At 35.0% G+C, this 23884-nt stretch overlaps 1 protein-coding gene across 1 annotated transcript in view; it reads right to left on the bottom strand.

Annotated features, from left to right (window-relative positions):
• PTH2R (parathyroid hormone 2 receptor) overlaps window positions 1-23884 on the bottom strand; it is a 101553-nt gene that overhangs the window by 51734 nt on the left and 25935 nt on the right. The window contains exons 2-5 of the mRNA XM_081260631.1: window positions 17680-17782; window positions 10242-10352; window positions 9999-10114; window positions 531-628 (exon numbers count right to left, since the gene is read on the bottom strand). Coding sequence (XP_081116757.1) covers window positions 531-628; window positions 9999-10114; window positions 10242-10352; window positions 17680-17782 — 428 coding nt within the window. The remainder of the gene's footprint in view (window positions 1-530; window positions 629-9998; window positions 10115-10241; window positions 10353-17679; window positions 17783-23884) is intronic.

Raw genomic sequence — 23884 nt, 5'->3', positions numbered from 1 at the left:
CTAATGGCACCTAAGTTTGTTCCATAGTTTATCTATTGTAAATTGAGCTGCTATAAACGCTGATATGGCTGTATCACTATAGTATGCTGATTTTAAGTCCTTTGAGTATAAACTGAGGAGTGGGATAGCTGGGTCAAATGATGGTTCCATTCCAAGTTTTCTGAGGAATCTCCACACTGTTTTCCATAATGGTTGCACCAATTTGCAGTCCCACCAGCAATGTATCTGTGTACTTTTTTCCCCTACATTCTTGCCAACTTTTAATGTTGCTTGTATTCTTAATAATTGCCATTCTGACTAGAATGAGATGAAATCTTAGTTTTGATTTGCACTTCTCTAATTGCTAGAGATGTTGAACATTTTTTCCTATATTTGTCTCAAAAATGAATCAAATAATATAATTAACATCAGGTTTAATTTAAAAATCTTCTGGTAAAATATTTGGTGGCACAGATTATGAGACCCATGTTTTCTGTGGATAGGAATCAGAGCATGTCACTTCATGGAGAAAGTGGCTGAGAATAACTCACCTGAAGTAACCGATGATGAGGATGGCCACAGCCAAGGAACCCAAGGAAATGGAGTAGCCCACAGTGTACAAGATGTGGAGGCTTTTGAAGAACTCCTGCTGCAGGGGAGGAGATAGTCACATGTGTAATAGGGCCATTTTACCAAAACACTGGTAAGAACAATATGTCATTTGGGGATGTTATTTCTAATTCTCTTTAGCTTTTCTGAGCTGTAATTCACACACAATAAAATATACAGATCTTCAATGAGCAGTTTGATGGGTTTTGATAAACCCAGTTCATTTATGCCTCTTGCTAGTAGAAACCTGCCCCCTAACACCCCCCCACACCCCGTAACCACTACTCCAATTCTGTCACCATGAATGAGCTTTCTCTGTTCACATGCTTCATATACTTCTGGACTGTTCTTAAACTTCTTAGAATTATACAGTATATATTCTTTGTGTTGATGTGCTGCTTTTGATAACCACCAATAATGTTATGTGTGTTAGTACTTCATTCCTTTTTAATTTTCTTTCATTTTAAAGGAATGATAGATGCACAAGAAGTGAAAAATTTACTAAGGAAGGTCCTGCAATGGTTTATATCATTCATAATTATAGTAAATATCAGAACAAGGAATTTGACAGTGGTCCAACATGCTTATTTGTAGTTCCCTGTCATTTGATCACATATATATCTGTATGCAATCATCACTGGAATTAAATTGTAGAAATACTCCATCAGCTCAAAGTTATACCTTGTGATAGTCCTACACATCATATCTACTATTCTTCTCTCACCGTTCCAAACACCTGACAATGATTGATTTGTTTTCCATCTCCATAGTTTTGTCATTTTGTAGTGTTATATAAAAGTAGAATCATATGAGACCTTTTGAAATTGGCCATAATGTCCTTGAGATCCATCCAAGTTGTTGTCCCTATCAAATAGTTTGCTCTTTTTTATTGTTGAATAGAATTCCACCGTATGTATATAATTATTACATTTTATTTTTTATTGGTTATTCAAAACATTACAAAGCTCTTGACATATCATATTTCATATATTAGATTCAAGTGGGTTATGAACTCCCATTTTTACCCCAAATACAGATTGCAGAATCACATCGGTTACACATCCACATTTTTACATAATGCCCTATTAGTAATTGGTGTATTCTGCTACCTTTCCTATCCTCTACTATCCCCCCTCCCCTCCCCTCCCATCTTCTCTACCCCATCTACTGTAATTCATTTCACTCCTTGTTTATTTTCCCATTCCCCTCACAACCTCTTATATGTAATTTTGTATAACAATGAGGGTCTCCCTCCATTTTCATGCAATTTCCCTTTTCTCTCCCTTTCCCTCCCACCTCATGTCTCTGTTTAATGTTAATCTTTTCCTCCTGCTCTTCCTCCCTGCTCTGTTCTTAGTTGCTCTCATTATATCAAAGAAGACATTTGGCATTTGTTGTTTAGGGATTGGCTAGCTTCACTTAGCATAATCTACTCTAGTGCCATCCATTTCCCTGCAAATTCCATGATTTTGTCATTTTTTAGTGCTGCGTAATACTCCATGGTGTATAAATGCCACATTTTTTTTATCCATTCATCTATTGAAGGGCATGTGGGTTGGTTCCACAGTCTAGCTATTGTGAATTGTGCTGCTGTGAACATCGATGTGGCAGTATCCCTGTAGTACACTCTTTTAAGGTCTTCAGGGAATAGTCCGAGAAGGGCAATAGCTGGGTCAAATGGTGGATCCATTCCCAGCCTTCCCAGGAATCTCCATCCTGCTTTCCAAATTGGCCGCACCAATTTGCAGTCCCACCAGCAATGTACAAGAGTACCGTTTTCCCCATAGCCTCGCCAGCACTTGTTGTTGTTTGACTTCAGAATGGCTGCCAATCTCACTGGAATGAAATGGTATCTTAGGGTGGTTTTGATTTGCATTTCTCTGACTGCTAGAGATGGTGAGCATTTTTTCATGTACTTGTTGATTGATTGTATGTCCTCCTCTGAGAAGTGTCTGTTCAGGTCCTTGGCCTATTTGTTGATTGGGTTATTTGTTATCTTATTGTCTAATTTTTTTGAGTTCTTTGTATACTCTGGATATTAGGGCTCTATCTGAAGTGTGAGGGGTAAAAATTTGTTCCCATGATGTAGGCTCCCTATTTACCTCTCTTATTGTTTCTCTTGCTGAGAAAAAAAAAATTTAGTTTAAGTAAGTCCCATTTGTTGATTCTTGTATTAACTCTTGTGCTATGGGTGTCCTATTAAGGAATTTGGAGCCCGACCCCACAATATGTAGATCGGAGCCAACTTTTTCTTCTATCAGACACAGAGTCTCTGATTTGATATCAAGCTCCTTGATCCATTTTGAGTTAATTTTTGTGCATGGCGAGAGGAGGGGATTCAGTTTAATTTTGTTGCATATGGATTTCCAGTTTTCCCAACACCATTTGTTGAAGATGCTATCCTTCCTCCGTTGCATGCTTTTAGCCCCTTTATCAAATATAAGATAGTTGTAACTTTGTGGATTAGTCTCTGTGTCCTCTATTCTATACCATTGGTCCACCAGCCTGTTTTGGTACCAGTACCATGCTGTTTTTGTTACTATTGCTCTGTAATATAGTTTGAAATCTGGTATCGCTATACCGCCTGATTCACACTTCCTGCTTAGAATTGCTTTTGCTATTCTGGGTCTTTTATTTTCCATATGAATTTCATGATTGCTTTATCTATTTCTACAAGAAATGCCATTGGGAATTTGATTGGCATTGCATTAAACCTATAGAGAACTTTTGGTAATATCGCCATTTTGATGATGTTAGTTCTGCCTATCCATGAACAGGGTATATTTTTCCATTTTCTAAGATCTTCTTCTACTTCTCTCTTTAGGGTTCTGTAGTTTTCATTGTATAAATCTTTCATCTCTTTTGTTAGGTTGATTCCCAAGTATTTTTTTTTTTGAGGATATTGTGAATGGAGTGTTTTTCCTCATTTCCGTTTCAGAAGTTTTGTCGCTGATATACAGAAATGCCTTTGACTTATGCATGTTGATTTTATATCCTGCTACTTTGCTGAATTCATTTATTAGTTCTAGTAGTTTTTTTGTAGACCCTTTTGGGTCTTCTAGGTATAGAATCATGTTGTCCGCAAATAGTGATAATTTAAGTTCTTCTTTTCCTATTTTTATGCCTTGAATTTCTTTCGTCTGTCTAATTGCTCTGGCCAGTGTTTCGAGAACTATATTGAATAGAAGTGGTGATAGAGGGCATCCTTGTCTTGTTCCAGATTTTAGAGGGAATGCCTTCAATTTTTCTCCATTCAGAATGATGCTAGCCTGAGGCTTAGCATAGATAGCTTTTACAATGTCAAGGTAAGTTCCTGTTATCCCTAGTTTTTCTAATGTTTTGAACATAAAGAGATGCTGTACTTTGTCGAATGCTTTTTCTGTGTCTATCGAGATGATCATATGGTTCTTATCTTTACGTCTACTGATGTGGTGAATAACATTTATTGATTTCCGTATATTGAACCATCCTTGCATCCCAGGGATGAATCCTACTTGATCATGGTGCACAATTTTTTTGATGTATTTTTGTATCCGATTAATCATTACATTTTAATGAGTTTCTTGTAGATAGTATGTAGTTTAGTCGTGTTTTAATTAGTGTATTTATACCATATATTTTTAATATAATACTGATATGTTAAGGCTAAATCCATCCTTTTATTTTTTTTATTTTATGTTGTACTATTTCTCGTTTCTGTTTTATTTTTCTTGCAATCCTGTGTGTTGCTTGAATAGTTTTTAGAATTCCATTTGGTGTATATTTTGGTAGAGTTTTAAGCGGTCACTCTAGGAATTACTTTTTTTTAATATGTTTTTAGTTGTAGATGGGCACAATGTCTTTATTTGTATTTATTTACTTTTATATGGTGTGAGGATTGAACCCAGGGCCTCATGTGTGCAAAGCAAGCATTCTACCACTGAGCTACAACTCCAGCCCTCTAGGAATTATTTTATATAGTTTAATGTGAAATATTTGATCATTAAATTCTTACCTTTCTTCTTTCCTAATTAAGTTCCCAAAATTATACATTTACTTCTAAGCTCTGCTTATGGTATTTTCCACAGTTTTTCATATTTTGGGCTTTGGTTTGGTTTATTCAGTTTGAACTTGTACCATGAGTCATATAATTTCCAACTACTTATAAATTATATAAATACTATAATTGATTTTTAATTAACACTTTTATAGTCAAAAATTATGCTCTGATTTCAATGTTGAAATTCGCTGAAACTTACTCTGTAAACCAACAAATAATATTGGTGAAACTTTAAAAGAATGTGAATTTTGTAGTTATTGGGTATAGTGTTCTATAAATGTCCACTTAATCATTGTTTGAAAGATATGGAAATTTTTGTCTAATGGATCTATGAGAATAATGTTTAAAAACTCCTACATGCTGAGATTTCACTATTTCTCCTCTTAGTTCAGACTAGTTTTCCTTTCTGACAACACTGAGGTTGTTTCCATATCTTGGCAACCGTAACTACACTGCAATGATCACGGGAGTGCAAATGTCTTCAACATGAGATTTCTTTACTTTTGACAAATTTCCAGCAGTGGGATTGCTGGATAATATGGTAATTATTAATGTTCTGAGGAATCTCCACCCTGTTTTCCGTAATAGTTATACTCATTTACCTTCCCTTTCTCTAAAGCCTCTCCATCACTTGATATCTTTTGTCTTTTTGATAAAGCCATTCTGGCAAATGTAAGGTGATATCTCTCTTTGTGGCTTTAATCTACATTTTTCTGATGATTGGTGATGCTGAGCATTTTTTTCATATCCACTGACCATATGTATGTCCTCTTTTGAGAAATGTCTGTTCATATCCTTTGTCAGTTTTATAAATGTGTTGTTTTATTGCTCTTGAGTTTTCTGGATTCCTTAAATATTTTGGAGATTAGCCCCTTATCAGCTTATGCTTTGTGAGTATTTTCTCCCAGTCTATAGGTTTTCTCTTCATTCTGTTGATTGCTTTTCTGGTTTTCTTGAAGCTCTTTAGTTTAAGGCAATTCCATTTGTCTATTTGTTTTTATTTTCTGAGCTTGGGGGGCCATATCCAAAAAACTCATTACCCAGACTAATTTCATCAAGAGTTCCTCCTATACTTTCCTCTTGTTGTTTTACAATGTCAAGTCTTAAATTTATCCACTCCAAGTTGAGCTTTGTACGTTAAGGGCCTAATTTCATTCTTCTATCTGTACATATCCAGTTTTCCTAGTACTCTTTACAGAAAACACTACCCTTTCTTCACTGTGTGTTCTTGGCGTCTTTGTTGAAAATCAGTTGGCCATTAATGTATGGATTTATTTATGGGTTCTCTATACTGTTTATTGGTTTATGTGTCTGTTTTTATGCTAGTACCATGCTGTTTTGAATATTACAGCTTTGTAGCACATTCTGAAACCAGATAATGTGAACACTCCAGCTTTGTTGCTTTTTGCTCAAGATAGCTTTGGCTATTCAGGGTCTTTCATGATTCAATACATATTTCAAAATTATTTTTCTATTTTGGTAAAAAAAAATAAGAATTTTGATAAGGGCTTCATTGAATCTGTAGATCATTTTAGGTAGTATAGACATTTTAACAATATTAATTCTCCCAATCTGTGAACACAGAAAAGATATTTCCACCTATTTGTTTCTTCAGTTTCTTTCATCATTGTTTTATAGTTTTCAGTATCCAGGTCTTTCACTTGCTTTGTTAAATAATAAATTTTTTATTTATTTAAGAATTTTATTTAACTATTATAAACAGTATTTTTTCTTGATTTATTTTTTTCTTGATAGTTTATTGTCAGTTTATGAAAACACAACTGATTTTTTATAGAGATTTTGTTCCTGCAACTTTAATGAATTCATTGATTAGTTCTAATAAATTTTTGTTGGCATCTTTAGGGTTTTCTATTTATAAGATCATCTCATCTGCAAACAGGCAACTTTGCTTCTTCCTTTCCAATCTGGAGACCTAACTTTTTGGTTAGGACCATGTTAAACAGAAGTGGCTTCAGTGAACATGCCAGCTGGTTTTCTGAGTCCAGGAGATTTTGTTCCAGCTGCCGCCCTACCAGTCTTCAGCCAACACTGTCTTGCCTGAGATGAAGTCCCTATGTGCCTAGCAGGTCTTCCTCAGCTTCCTTTGTCAGATTACTGCCTTGTAGACCTGCACATTTTGGGGGATAAAATTGAGTTTCTCTTCTTCTGGCCCTTGGGCTATAGGAGTCCTGAACTCAGTGAGGGTTCCATGCACCTCAAGGGGTGTCTCCCAGCTCCTCTGTTCTGTACCATACCCTCAGCTTAGACTCTCTTTCACTCGGTGAAGGTCCTGTGCACATCTTGAGAGATTTATCTTACTCTGCTCTGTTGTCCCAGCCTTAGGCACAGTGCCATTCTGTGAAGGCTCCATGGGACTTCACTGTGACTAGAGCTTGCTGCTTTGAATTCTATGCCCTTATGCTAGCCCTTGTCTGTTGAATGTGGTTAAAAAGCTTTCCTCCTTTCTTTTCTTCTCAATCTATGGTCTGGTTATTCTTCTTTTGCTATGGACCCAGCCTTTAGATTTTTTGAAATCCTCATTTTACTGGTGAATTTTTACAGATTATTAATTTTGCATCTCATACAACGTAATCTTATCATTATACCTGCCTATATTCTGGCTGGAAGCAAAGGACTTTACCTCTTATTCCTTTTTTTAAAAAAAATATTATTCATTGCATATTATTTATATTAATAAAACATTAACATGTTATAGAAAATACTAGATAATATGTAAAATAGATAATGAAGACAAAAAAGCCTTCCAAGTTCTCACCAAACAAAAGAAACACTGCTAGCACCATAGGTATTTTTGTTATTCTTTTTCTATATACCCTATCCTATCCTTTTAAGGATCTGAATCCTAAACTTATACTCAAGTTTTTTCCAGATAATTACATGACAAAAGAATTTTCCAATGCCACAAACTCTTTATAAAAATACATATTTGGGCATACTTAGCCAGTTCCTCTCTTGAAATTTAAGTTCTTCAAAATATTCACTGTAATGACTTATTATTCAATGAACATTTTTTTCATTCAGTTTCTCCACCCCAAATCTTTATACTTAACTGTAGAAGTGAAATTATAAAATCAAAGGTTATGACCCCTTTGAGGTTTTTAAATATGTATTGCTAAATTGCATTCAAAAGTACATACAGCCTTTAGACATGAGATATATTATATGATAATTTCTACAGTATGCCATTGTTTCAAATATCATACTCTAAAGAATTTAGTAACCTGTGGCCTATCATTAGAGTTCCTTCTCTTCTTTTATTAAAAATAATTACCTCATTTGGCCAACAAGTGATATGGAAATTATTTAGAATTAAAAAAATTTCATGCTAAAAATAGTTTAGTATTTTCCCAATAGTGATGTGGCACTTATTCTTCTATCAAATTATGGGTCATTTATTCTCAATACATACTTTTTCAGTTTCATACATTTCCTTCCTTACAAAAATTTTTATATTAACCATTAATAATTTATATCTCATAAATAAGGAACATCATTTTGCCTGACTGAGCATTAAACTTTGGGAGCCACCTAGTTTTCTTATTAGAGAATATTTGGTGTGGCTTTTTTCTTTTTTTGAGTCTTCTTAAATTATACCTTAAGGTTGGTAAACAATTGAAAATATGGTTTTCACTAAGGAGATAAAATTAATTTATGTTAACAAAATTCTTAAAGTTTTAGTTAGCCTTTAAGTCATTTTTATAGAAACAGAATATATCTTAGGTTTATTAACCATTTTTATTATTTTGATACTTAGAATATGCATTAATCACAAAGAAATGGTTGTAAGATTCGAGTTCTGGTTGGGCGGTTGGTGCACACCTGTTATCCTAGCAACTCAAGAGTCTGAGGCAGGAGGATCACAAGTTGAGGCCAGTATCAGCCACTTAGCAAGATCATGTTTCAAAATAAAAAAAAAAAATTAAAAAAAGGACTGGGGATGTAGCTCAGTGGTAAAGTGCCCCTGGGTTCAATCTCAGTTCTAAACAAATAAATAAATAAGATTAGAATTCTGTGTGAATAAAACAATGATTTAACAGCCAACTGAAAGCTGTCGAAGAACTATCTTTGTCATCATTTAACACACAGCTAAAGATCATCACGGAGTACACTAAATACCGGGGAGTGCTTGTTTTCGTCAGTGAAGCTCCAATCATTCTGAAGTATTTATATTAACTCAAAGTTAGCTTGAGTTGCATCGTGGAATCTATAAGAATCTCCTCATATTGACTATTTTTATATAAAAAATTTCAAACCTTGAAGTACAAAACTGAAGGTCTTTAAACAAGCTATCGAAGAGCTCATTAAGGTATTAGTACTTGATGACAGAAAAGAAAGTTAAGAAAATTCAACCTATTTGTAAAACTGAACAAAGAAACCTTCAACTCATCACTTTTCTCTACTGTTCTCTCTCCACTCCCTCCCAAAATCAATAGGCACGAAAAAAAAAAAAAGTAAAATGTGAGGGAGTTTATATACAATGGACTGTTCTTAGGGCCCTCTTAAAAATTACTTATCCATCAATTTATCAAATCCATTCCTAGCATCACAAGCATTTTCATCCCATATCTCTACTCACAGGTCAAAGGGATAGGAATTTGAGGATGACTTTTAAACTCTCTAACATAACTTAAAAGTAACTCTAGAAGTTTTGAAGTTCACATATGATTTTTTTGAAGTTTTTTTTTGAAGTTCACATATGATTGCTATACTGCACACAATGCTGATGTGAAGTTAGGACACCAGGGCTCTGCTCTAGACCCTTCCACCAGCAAGCTTTAACCAACACTGCATCTCTGGTTCTCAGTAGACTCACATCTGTGAAATAAAGGTATTGTGCTGCAAAACTCAGATGATACTCTTGTTCCTCTTGAATGCTACTGCTCTAACCTTTCATCTACTAATGAAATCACCTTCAGGCAAATCTTATGAGACAGAAAATACCTCTCTAAAATGCAAAGGTCCTTCAGGATATAGAGAGTGGAATGAGATGTAGTCATCCATAAGTAACTAAGAATAAATCATGAATCATGCTGCTGGCTACCTATGTAGATTTTTATATACAACATAATATTGTATATATAATATTATATATAAAATAATGTGACAAAATATATACACACAGTTATTTATAAGTATATATGTATGTATCTCAGCTAGAAACCTCTAACTTAAGGAAAATACCACAAAGGTTCAGATGCATCTAAAAGGATTCCAATATTGCTTTTACCTTTAATGGTATGTGTGTCATAGAATAAAATGGTTTTTATATGTAATGGTTGACAATCAAGAATTACATAAAAGCATTATTCTGCTTTTCCTTAGGGATTCACAAATTCAAAAACATGATTACCTTTCCTATGCTGATATCTGGTTGCAGAAAGCAATCTGAATAATTAGCCCATGTTTTATTTGAGCTGTGAATAAAATCCCATGTTCCGTTGGGAGTGCAGTGTCGGAAGGCGGTTCCTGTAAAAACATGGAGGGTACTGAGATGCTCAGTTTCAGTTCCCATAGAGTCTGTTACCAAAAAGGAGGCAGAGGAGGAGAAAGACAATTTCTTTTTCAAATTAATAGTTTCAGAAAAACTCAATACCTTTATGATTGAAGTCATAAATATAAGGAGGGCATGGGACAGCTGATATTTTCCCCACTGTTCCTCTGGGCCAACAAATGAGTCCATCCCATTCTGGGAAACAATTACCTTCTGATGAGAAAAAAAAATAGAAAGCAAATAAATAAAAATTAGAGAACAAATGCATTCAAAATGCAAAATTTCAGATCACTGCCTGTGGCAAAAAGTAAAACAAACTGGTAACTAACATGTAAATGTCCCAAAATTCACTTACCTGGTCTCTTCATAGACCCATTAATAGGAAACTTTGATTAGCAAAATTAAAATATTCAGACTATTCCAGTATATCCACTATAGTAGTTACAGCAATTGGTATATAGAAAACACTGGAAACCACTGTGAACAACTATAGTATAGTTCTTCTACCTGTCATATATACCAGCTACATTTTTACTCTAGATTTTTTTTTAAATGCTGTTAAAGAACATGACACACAAAACAAATTTAAGATTCAGGTTTATCTTTTTACCTATAATTTCTTTGAGTCTAATATTCATCTCAAACAAAATTCTCATAAATTCTGTGGTTCTCAAGATGAATCCAGAGCCTTGTCTTTCTTATAACCTCCACTGCCACCATGACAGTCCACAGCCACCATCCAGCCAGAATTACAGAGATAGTCTTCGGCAGGTCTCCCTGATATTCATATTCATTCTCTCTCTCTCTCTCTCTCTCTCTCTCTCTCTCTCTCTCTCTCTCTCTCTCTCTCTCTCTCTCTCTCTCTCTCTCTCTCTCTCTCTCTCTCTCTCTCTCTCTCTCCAGGAGTCTTTTAGGTAGACTGGAGCCATCCAGTCCTCCCCCACCCCCCTTTTGCTTGCAGTTCTCAAGATTAACTATGTAGAATGTGCTAGGGAGACTGGCTAGAACAGACCAGTCTCCCACCCCCCCAAAAAAAAGATGTCTTCCAACACGTGAGCCTAATAGCATCAGATGTTCCCTGGGGTATACAACCCACTGTGGGTGGTTTTCCTGAGCAACTCAGCTGCAGTGCAAGTGGGATAACAGCAATGGAGATTCCATCCACCCAGGACAGCTTTCCGAGCCTGGAGAACTGGCTCAGAATAAATCCTAGGCTACTGTTAATCTTTGCAGCCTGTCTATAAGCAATGAACCCACTTCCTGTAACTTGTTGTACATACATATGAGTGCTCCATCTTACTCAACTCAAAAAAGTTGGTAACCAATGACACACACCCTTTAACACAATAGCCCCAAGTCTTCCAAAAACTCCCCATCTCACTCAGAGGCAAAACCTAGGTCTAAGCAATGTGTGAAGGGCCTGCAGACCTACTCTCTGCCCTTGCCTCTCACTGACTTTAGCTCCTGCCTCAGCTCTCACCTCCACAATGCCACTTGCTCTTCCTGGATTCCAGGGCCATTTCCCCACATTGCCCCCAGACTCGTTTCCTTACCTCCTCCAGATTTTTGCTCAAAGGTCAACTTCTTAGTAAATTCTCCAACTTAAAACTGCATTCCAAAATACTCCTTATCCCCTTTTCTCCTTTCCCTAACACCTGAGTTCTCACTGCCTTCAGTATCATTCTCTTAATTATTGCTTTCTAAAGTAATAGGATTTAAAAAATGTGAGGGTGGAGATTTTTTGACTGTTTTGTCTCCTATGTTAACTACCTTCCTGGAATAGCCTCTGGCACTTGGTGGGGCCTAAGGAACATTCAGTGTCAATACTCTGTGCTCTGCTGGGCTTCTTTCTACTAGTTCTTTATTGAACATCCAAGAATAGAGCCTGTCAGTCATGTCAGATCCCAGCAAGGCAAAAAGACATACTTTCAATAAGTGCCAGATTAATTTACTACCACAAATTTAGCCGCTTAAAATCAAATTTATTTTCTCACTATAGTTTTGTAGGTCAAAAGTCTGGCAGGCTCAGAGGGACCTCTGCTGATAGATTCGCAAGACCAAAATCGAGGGCTGAGCAGGGCTGCATTACTCTCCAGAGGCTCTTGAGGAAAATCCATCTCCTTGTTCATGTCAGCTGTTGGTAGAATTCAATTCCTTGAAGTTGCAGAACTGAGGTTAATTGTTCGCTGTCATCGAAGATTCATGCCAAGTTCTAGAAGCTGTCAGCATCCTTTATCTCATGGACTCCTTCCTCCATCTTCAAAATCAGCAAGACAGACTAAGTTCTTCTCACATTTTGGATCTCTCCACTGCTCTCCTTTTCTGCCACAATTCAAACTCATTCTTTTGCCTTATCTTCCTCTTTTAAGGGCACAGGTGATTGATTACATTGGGCCCATCCAGATAATCCAGAATCATCTCCCCACTTTAAGATCCATAACCTTCCAGTTGGTCGTGTGTGTAGCACGCACGCCTAACAGCAGGTACTAGGTGGTGGATGTCTTCAGGGTTCATTATTCTGCTACCATAAATGCTATACATTCTAATTCTCCCAGATGTGTTGTAACCACTGTGTTGTTATACTAACTGCCGTTGAAGATTTCTGTTCTAGCCAGTGTCATGGTATCACACTATTTGTTGGGTTTTGAATCATCAGCCTAACACAATCTCACACAAACACCCATTTCTGTGAAAAAAAAAATAAGAAAAACCTGAAATTAACTTCTTAGCGTCCACCTGTCACACAGAAACAAATATCTATTTGCTCTGTGCACTGCTGAAGAGAAAAGAAAAATGTCTTCCTCAACCACACTTTTGTTAGAAAAGAACATTTTCTTGGAAACAGCCTCACTTTGTTCACACAATGAAAACCTGGGCTTCACATATCACAGGCAACCCAGGAGCTCATCCCACGGGCTCCTGCTTCAGGAGCACAGCACCACCTGCCTCTCTTTGCAGCACTATCAGGTCTTTTTTGTTGGTTGATTTTCCTTCTTGCTAATACAGGGTAGAATGAATCAATCTTATCCATCAACTTTGCCCAAGATTGTCTTCTATATCTGGATAGAATTCCATGCACCTTGCCATCCATTTACTTTGTCATTTATGTATCTGTTCTATCAACTGCTTATTAACTATTATTAGTTTGAAAATTAATGCCCCCTGCCCAAGGCTCATGGATTAAAGCTTTAGTCACCAACTTGGCATTACTGGAAAATGGGAGAAATGTTAAGAGGCAGGGCCTAGTGGGAGGTCTTCGGGTCATTGGGGATGTGCCTTTGAAGGAGAGTGGGATCTCCATCCTGTCCTCTTTCTTCCTTTCATGTCCAGCCATGAGTTGAATAGCTTTGCTCCACCACATACTTCTGTCATGATGAGCTGCCATAAACCCAAAGCAAGAGGCCCAATCAGTCATAAATTAAAATCTCCAAAACTGTGAGCCAAAATAAATCTTTTCTCTTTCTAAGATAAAATATGTCAAGTATTTGTTACAGAAATGGAAAATTCACAACTGTGCAATAGATTGTACCCAATATCTACTATACAAACTGCATAAACTGGAGCTTAACATGTGTTCTTACCTTTCTGTAACTAACTGTCCCTCTAAAATGCATACTGTGATGTCATGTATTATTTTCTGCCAAGAGTTAGTCCCATGATAGAATACAGTCTTCATATAAAAGTAAAATCTAATGACCAGTTTATTCTATAAATACTTGCTTTTAAAACAGCTATGGAAAAATATTTTTCCTCATTCTCGTTAAGGGAGATTTTTCTAGTGCCCTGTGAGACACCAGCCCACCCACACATGTACTCAAATACACCCTCCAAAATTCAGAAAACCAACCTCCCCCAGAATAATGGATGTTCAGATCAGGTTAATTTTTTTGTGGTTCTTTGACAACAAGAATGATAAATAGTCACAAAAAGATGAAAAGATTGAGAAAGCCATGACCTAGCATAGAAAATACAGAGATGGTAATTAGCATCTTCTCCTTGATCATCACGTGAGTAAATAACTTTCATTATTTGGCAAGAAATTAATTAATTGCCTAATGAGTCACCAATCTTTCTTTATAAATTAACACCATTAATTATAGCTCTATAATCCTTTGTGTGTGCCAGGAAAAACTAATTATTAGTGAAGCTTGTTCAACCGTGATATTTACACAGAACAGCCTAAAATTTGGAGACTCTAGCTTTTTCTCTTTTTAGTTCTTCAGTTACTCATAACAAAACACAACCACCCTTGGAAGAAGAACCAGGATGAATAATATTTCACTTTTTATTTTTAAATATGTGAATAGTTTTATAATGAGGTATTCATGTTTACATTGCCATTTCTTTCTTTCATAAACTTTAGGAAAATTTTATGATCAGTTTATTACAAAAAAATTTCAGAAATATAACAGAAAATACATACCCATAATTTAGAATTGACAGTTTTAATAGTTTCTGATATTTATTTCATCTAATTTATTTTTGGTATAATTTTAAAATAAATTATAGGCAGAACAAGAGCTTATTCTTAAACATTTTGATATGAATGCTCAATTTTAAGAGCATTTTAAAATGAAAATTTCTTAAATTAATCAGTGAACTCAAAATGCCACTCTAAGTTTTAAGACTTCAAATAAAGAGATGATTATTCTTCCAATAAGTCTTTGCTAATCCCTCCCAGATTACATATTTTGCAGTGACTACATAGTTGTGAATACCCTTGTTGTTAAAATTGCACACCAGCCTAAAACATGTCTACCCTCCCTGTGCAGCCATCAAGCCCATGGGGCAAGGACAGAATCTTATTCAGGCTTTTCAGTGCTTACTACAGAAGCAACACACTGTGGGTACATGTGTGTTGACTATTTAAGGAACATCAAAGATACTGTTGGCCCAGGTAATTTCCAAGTATATTCCAGCTCAAAAGTTCATGAGGTGTCATGGGAAATAGTTTTTTCAGCCCTTATAGATAATTATCAAATTCCTTCATGATGAAGCTGATCCTTGTCAGTAGATTTACATGTCTAGGATGAGTGTCAGTGTTATTTAAAGGTAAAATGAGTGATTTCCTGTTTGGACACTATTAGGTCATTCAGAAAACTGTCTCCTGGCACAAGATACCTACAAAGGCTGGATGAATAGAAAAGTCTTCTGTGAAAACATGATTTAGCAGGTTGTAAAGTAAAGGAATAAACCTAAAGCCAGAAATTATTCTATGGGGGCAACAAGTACTACAATTAGGGGTTACCTTACAGATCGCTACGAATCTTTTGGCTTCGGGCTTGTGCTTTGATAAAGTCAGGTGATGAAATTTGAGCCTGAGCCCTAATAACTTGGGAAAATTAGATGGGAGACCCCTCTATAAAATCAGTATCCCCCAAAGATGACACCCCCCTCCTTAGTGGGTGAACAAGAGACAAAAACATCCTTCAGAAACAGATTGACTCATTTCATTTTTGGCTATATTTAGAGGTAAAATAGGAAATAGTGACCCCCCCCAAAAAAAATGGTTCTCTAGAAGCTTCTAATCAAATCCAACACTCCTACATTATCTAAACTCAGTTAAGATAGACTTACATCAATAGATCCTCTAGGCACCTTCCATAAGCAAACACAAATGTTCCCTGGAGGAAGATGCTTTAAACCAAAAATTCCTCATCATAAATCATTAGACACATAAGGAAATAAGCTATCAGGTGTGATAATCATCATGAACCGGCAAAATCTGTGGCTATTAGAATTATCAAGTGCAGAATATAAAATATATGTCTAAGAAAATAAAAAGAAATTGAAAGATTGCTGAAGGTACAAAAGACCATCAAAATTAAATATGAAATCCAGGCACTGTGGTTCACACCTGTAATCCTAGCAACTCAGGAGGCTGAGGCAGAAGAATCACAACACTCACAACTCAGCCTCAGCAATTTAGCAAAGCCTTAAGCAATTTAGTGAGACTGTTTCAAAATAAAAATAAAAAGGGTGGGTATGTTGCTCAGTAGTAAAGCACCTCTGGGTTCAAGCTCCAGTTCAAAAACATAAAAAAAAAAAATGAAGATATCAGAAAGTAAAAAACAAAATTAACTAATGAATAGATTAAAGAGCTGTAAGACAAAGCTGAACAAAGAGTTAAAAAACTAGAAAACATATTTGAAGAATTTACCAAAACAGCCGTAGAGAAACAAACAAACAAACAAACGAAAATATATAAGACATGGACACCCTGAGGGTAGTATGAGAAGGTTTCACATTTGTCTACTTAAAAGTTCCTGAGGGAGATAACAGAGAGAATGGAGGACAGCAAATTTCAAGGACAAAATAACTAAAACGTTCCTGTTACTGAATAAAGACAGATCCTTAGATTCAGGAAATCCAGTGAATTCAGAGTAAAACTATAGAACATCAAAGTCAAAGAGAAGCTCTTAAGAAGAGCCAGAGAGAAAAGGCCAATCGCCAACAAAGACTGAGAACTGATCTGTCAATAGTAGTAATGGAAGTTAGGGTGCAAAATGAAATAATATCCTCACGGACTAAAAATAAATAATTTTCAATAACAAAGGTTACATATTCAGAAGAAAATATTGCTCAGGATTGCAACTCAAGATATTTTCAGACAAAAACTGAAGGCACAATGAGCACATTTTCATGTAAAAAAAATTCAAAAAAGAAATAAATAAAAGATATTTCCTGGAAGAAGAAAAATTAAAATAACATAAAACAACATCCTATATGACAACAGCATATACTTTGGAAATAATTAAAGTATCCTAAACTGCTTATATTATTTATTAAAAGGAAGTTCACAATAGCTAAACTGTGGAGACAACCTTGATGTCCTTCAGTATGAATGGATAAAAAAAATGTGGCATATATACACAATGGAATTTTACTCAGCATTAAAAATAAAAACAAAATCATGGTATTTACAGGTAAATGGATGGCATTGGAGAAGATAATGCTAAATGAAGTTAGCCAATCCAAAAAAAAAATGTGCTGAATGTTTTCTCTGATATAAGGAGATTGACTCATAGTGGGGTAGGGAGGGAGAACATGGAAGAAATAGATGAATTCTAGATAGGGCAGAGGGGTGGAAGGGAAAGGAAGGGGGCAGGGGATTAGCAAGGATGGTGGAATGTGATGGACATCATTATACAAAGTACATGTATGAAGACTTGAATTAGGTGTCAACATACTTTAAAACAGAGATACAAAAAGTGTGGTATATATGGGTATTAAGAATTGTAATGCAAAAAAATAAAAGTACATGTATAAAGGCAAAAAAATAAATATATTAAAGTGATTTGAGAGAAAAGAAAGAGAGAAAATAGACCAGTAGTGCAGGGGAAGGAGATTAGGGGAGGGAGGAAGGAAGACAAGGGGAAGTACTGGGAAAGAAATTGATCAGATGATGTTATGTGCCTGTATAAATATGTCTCAATGAAATCCACTATTCTGTATAAAAAATATGCAACAATAAAAATTTTTTCTTCAATTAAAACTGTATGGGGGCACAAGAGGAATGCAGTTCTGTCAGGGTCTTTACCTCCCTCCTGGAGCTGGGCTGTGATGTTGAGCTCACATTGCACTTTCGCTTTCATAACCAGGATGATCTGCTCCTCGATGGTAACGGTGCCATCAGAATCCAGCTGTGGAAATGAACAAAATGCAAACATTCCCATCACCTTTTTTTTTTTTTTAAAAAAAGCCATGATACAAGCTTTCATTATTCCATCTTCTAATATAATTGGAAGTTAATTTTAACATCAAGCTACCTGGAGCAGTTCTTTATCAGAGACAAAACTCAAAATCCATCAGTGTATAATAGTTAAAGATGATTTTACCTGATTGGCCTAAAGAAAAAAAAATGTCATAGCAGAAAATATGGATTAAATATGATTAGATAATTATATAACAAAAAAATAACTATAAAAAATAATAAATGAAAATTTCTTGGAAAGTCTTGAAGACTTGATATTGTTTTTTTCACAATATGTCAGAAATTGAAATGGACTAAGGACCAAATTTAGCTCTACCAAAAAATTATAAGTGAAATATGAACAAAACATTCAACAGCTTTAGGCTCTGGATTATTTATCTACTAAATGGGTTAGTCCAAAAGGCCTCCAGTCATCCTTTCGCCTTAATGTTGAGTCTCTTCCCATGAATTTAGTTCTAGAGAAGGCAAGGAAGAAACCACAATGTTTTGATGACCTACTCTTAGATGTTACTTGTGGTTAGTTGCACCACATTCTATATGTTAAAAGTGAGTCATCATCTTAGGCCACAAAGCAACTCTTACCAAATACAAAAAAAAGGAAGAGAGAGAGAGAGAGAGAGAGAGAGAGAGAGAGAGAGAGAGAAAGAAAGAGAGAGAGAGAGAGAGAGAGAGAGAGAGAGAGAGAGAGAGAATATACCTTGTATTCTCTCAGACTGTAATGGAATGAAATTAGAAATCAATGTTAAAAAAAAAAAAACAGAAGCTACTCTAACATCTGGAGAATAAATAATACACTATTTGAATGACCAATGGACCAATGGATACCAGAAGAAATCAGAAATTAATTTTTTTAAAAAATACTTAGAGGTAAAGGAGAATAGCAACACAACATATCAAAATCATGAAGGCAGTGCTAAGAGAAAAAAAGTTCATTGCATTGAGCTCATTCATTAAAAGAATAAATAGTTAACAAATAAATAACATAACATCTCAAAGCCCCAGAAAAAGAAGAACAAATTAATGCCAAATGCAAGTGAAGACAGGAAATATTTAAAATCAGAGCTGAAATCAATGAAATTGAAACAAAGGAAATAATCCAAAAACTCAACAAAACAAAAATTTGGTTCTTTGAAAAAATAAATAAAAGTGATACATCCTTAGCCATGCTAAAAAATAGAGTGAGAATTTGCAAATTAATAAATTATGGAAAAGAAAATCACAAAAGACACTACTGAAATACAAGCGATAATCAGAAACTATTTTGAAAATTTATACTCTAATAAAATAGAAAATCTTGAAGATTTTGGCAAATTTCTACAGACATATGACCCAACCAAATTGAATCCAGAGAACATGGAAAATTTAACCAGATCAAATTTAAGCAATGAAATTGAAGACACCATTAAAAGCCTATCAAGAAAGAAAAGCCCAGGACCAGACAGATTCTCAGTGGAGTTCTACCAGACCTTCAAAGAAGAACTAACACCTCTCCTCCTCTATTCTATGAAATAGAAAAGGAGGGAACCCTTCCAAACTCATTCTATGAAGTTAGTATCACCCTAATACCAAAACCAGACAAAGGTACATCAAGGAAAGAAAATTTCAAACCAATGTCCCTGATGAACATAAACGTAAAAATTTCTAATAAAATACTGGCAAATTGCATACAAAAACATATTAAAAAGATAGTGCCCCATGATCAAGTGGATTTCATCCCATGGATACAAAATTGATTCAACAAATGGAAGTCAATAAATGTAATTCACCACATCAATAGACTTAAAGACAAGAATCACATGATTATCTCAATAGATGCAGAAAAAGCATTTGACAAATTCAGCATCCATTCATGTTCAAAACACTAGAAAAAAACTAGGGATAGTAGGTACATATCTCAACATTGTAAAAGCTACACATGCTAAACCCAAGGCCAACATCATTCTAAATGAAGAAAAAATGGAAGCATTCTCTCCAAACAGGAACAAGACAGAGATGCCTTCTTCCACCATTTCTATTCAACATAGTCCTGGAAACTCTAGCCAGAAATTAGAGAAAGAAATTAAAGGGATAGGAATAGGAAAAGAAGAGCTCAAACTATCCCTATTTGCTGATGACATGATTCTATATTTAGAAGACTCCCAAAAAAAATCCACTAGAAAACTTCTAGGACTTAGCAAAGTAGGAGGATATAAAATTAACACCAATAAATCAATTGCATTGCTATACATCAGTGATGGGATCAGTTGAAAGAGAAGTTAGAAAAACTATTCCATTCATAATAGCCTCAAAAAATAAAATATTTAGTAATCAATCTAATAAAAAAGTGAAGTACCTCTACAATGAAAACTACAGGACCCTAAATAAAGAAACTGAAGAAGACCTTAGAGGATGGAAAGTTATCTCAAGTTTTTAGATAAGCATAATTAATATTGTCAAAATGGCCATATTACTAAAAGTGCTATACAGATTTAATGCAATTTCTGTTAAGTTTCCAATGACATTCTTTATAGAAATAGAAAAAGCAATCATGAAATTCATTTGGAAAAATAAGAGGCCCGGAATAACCAAAACAATCCTTAGCGAGAAAAGTGAAGCAGCAGGCATCACAATACCAGAACTTAAATTACACTACAGAGCTATAGTAACAAAAACAGCATAGTATTGACTCAAAAACAGACATGAAGACCAATGAAATAGAATAGAAGACACAGAGACAAGTTATCTCATACTAGACAAAGGTGCCTGAAACCTACATTGGAGAAAGGATAGCCTCTTAACAAATGGTGCTGGGGAAAGTGGACATCCTTATGTAACAAAATGAAATTAAACCTTTCTCTCTCACCCTGCACAAAACTCAACTCAGAGTGGATCGAGGACCTAGGCTTTAGACCAGAGACGCTTCACATAAAAGAAGGCAATGTAGGCCCAACTCTCCATCATGTCATCTTAGCAACCAAATTCCTCAATAAGACTCCTAAAGCACAAGAGATCAAATCAAGAATCAATAAATGGGATGAATCAAATCAAAAAGCTTCTTCATAGCAAAGAAAACGATCAAGATGGTGAAGAGAGCACCTACCTGATGGTGGAAAATCTTTACCACATGTACCTCAGATAGAGCATTAATCGCCAGGATTTATGAAGAACTCCAAAGACTGAATACCAAAGAAATAAATAGTCCAATCAATAAATGGGCCAAGAAACTAAACAAACACTCCACAGAAGAAGATATATAATCAGTCAACAAATACATGCAAAAATGTTCGAAATCTCTAGCAATTACAGAAATGCAAATCAAAACTACTCTAAGATTTTACCTCACTCCAGTCAGAATGGCAATTACGAAGAATACAAGGAACAATAAATGTTGGTGAGGATGTGTGGAAAAGGTAAACTCATTGTCGGTGGGACTGCAAACTGGTGCAGCCACTCTGGAAAGCAGTACGGAGAGTCCACAGAAAACATGGAATGGAACTACCATTTGACCCAGCTATTCCACTCCTAGGTTTATACCCAAAGGACTTAAAATCAGCATACTACAGTGATGCAGCCACATCAATGTTTTCAGCAGAGCAGTTTACAATAGCTAAACTATAGAACCAACCTAGGTACCCTTCAACAGACAAATGGGTAAAGAAAATGTGTTATATATACACATGGAATATTACTCAGCCATAAAGAAGAATGAAATTATGGCATTTGCCAGTAAATGGATGCAAGTGGAAACTATCATGCTAAGTGTTCTCTCTGATATGTGGATGCTGACTCATAATAGGCTGGGAGGTTGGGGGCCGGGTAAAGGGGAAGGAGTTTCACCAAATTGGACAGAGTGGAATGGAGGGAAGAGAGAGAGGATGGGAATGGGAAAGACAGTAGAATGAATCAGACATAAAATTCCTATGTCCATGTATAAATAAATGACCAGTCTAACTCCATATCATGTACACCACAAAAATGGGAAGTTATACTCCATGTATGTGTGATATGTCAAAATATGTTCTATTGTCATGTATAACTAAAAAGAACAAGTTTTTTTAAAAAAAAGTGACTCATCAATGCTCATTTGAGAGGAGGGAAATCAATTCAATTTGATTAGAATTGTCTAATTCATAATTCTCTACCTCTTAATGGGTCGTATCTAAAATTTCATAAGTATATTTTTAAACAACCACAATTTTATGCTGGTAGTCTTTGCTCTAAATTTATTAATAATAATAGGATCCAAAGCTTTACATCTCTGTCTACTGGGGAATTCAAGATTCTTGAATCAAAGGAGATTATAAAGCCAATAGATTTACCTAAATAACAACTCCCAATAATATAATAATTTACAAATCCCAAATCTTTCATTTCAGCTGCAAATATACTCATTCTCTAGAACTATTCTTTAAGGGAAGTGAGGAAACAAACTTTTTGATATTGTGCAATAAAACATTATAAGCTGAACAGCAGAGATACATGCTCATGTCATTGACCATACAAAGTATACATAGAAATTATTGATAATCATGATTTTAAATGATACATAAAATGATATACTGGTAAAATGAAGAATACAGAAAGAAAATCTAAGGTAAAAATTATTCTGAGCATGAACAAATTATCATTATTTCTGAACATTATTAGTTTGTTATTTTCTATTATAAGACAAAGTGAAGCTCAGTCAACAGATATCTAGTGTGAGGATTATCTAGTTCTGAATTATATTCATAGCTCAATATCTACATTTATGTTAATTGTTTTCAGAAAGATGAGAATAAGGAAAAATTAATTTTGGGAAAATACATACCAGGGTCTTTAGCTGTCAGGATAATACAACATAGTTCTAAGTCACTACACTAAAAGTGAATCAGAAATCTCAGATTTCAAAAAGAGAGAATGAAATGACAACAGATGAGTCATCTGAATGGGCATGACAGGAAAAAAAAAAAGACTCCTTACCATTTGTTCTTGAGGAGTAGTCGGGCACCATTCAAGCATTCAAGTTGGGTTTTTGTTTTGTTTTTCTGCCTTTTATCCAGTTGAATAATTATGTCTTTTCCTTAAATGCTAGAAATACTGGGTAAGCCCTAACCAAGTTTCAGAACTATAAATTTGATTCAGAGAAATGTGACTTTATTTATCAAACATGAACCTGTCAGATCACCCCTTGTACCATTTTTACTTGAACGTATTCATTTTTGTTTCTCTTTGGGCAGATGCAGCCTTTTCTGGTGGGGGTAAGCATTTCAGTAATATAAACATTTTGTAGTATACAGCTTCTAATGATACTTTGTTCTGAAAAATGTCATAGCTTAGTCAGTAGTAAGTTTGATTAGAATTGTCTAATTCATAGTCTATTACATTCATCTTTAGTCATTTCTACTGAGAGCACAAATATACTTCATGTCCTCGGTATTGTATTCTCTTCTTCCTTTGTTACCAGTGTTCCTTACTATGGAGTGACATGAAAATGATAATGTACTTAAAACACAAAAGAAGTTTTCCAAGTCAATGTCTATTAATACAAAAGCAACAATTGCATCCAAAACAAAACACAACATTTAGAAAAGCAGTCCTGGATAATGATCATTTATGATTTGACATAAAAAACACTGAGTTCCAACATCACACATTTAATGGCTAAAAGAAGCCCTAATTTGATAATGTGTATGTCATTGGAAATCTCTAAAGTTGTCATTAGAGATACCAATTGTTAATGTCAGAATATGAAAATCATCATAATTATAATGTTTATTCCATTTTCAAGCAAACATGAATCCATAAATTAGATGGATTTAAAAGGAAGCATTCTGAACTTCCACTTCTGGCACCATGGAGTAGACATATTTCCCCTATTCTTCCCAGAAAGTGTAATGAAAAATGCCCTTGGTATTCAATACAAAATGAACATCAAGATAATTCTGAAAGGAGAGAGGAGAAAGCAGACCAGGTGGGGAACTCGGATCCTGAAGAAGGACCCAGGAGTAGGCTCCCTGGGTTGGTTTTTTTTTTTTAAACTCATATATCACTAAGTTAAGAGTTGAAGTAG

Source organism: Spermophilus citellus, assembly GCF_964194105.1.
Source record: "Spermophilus citellus genome assembly, chromosome: 11".
Taxonomy (NCBI): domain Eukaryota; kingdom Metazoa; phylum Chordata; class Mammalia; order Rodentia; family Sciuridae; genus Spermophilus; species Spermophilus citellus.
This window is presented reverse-complemented; position numbering and strand designations above follow the sequence as displayed.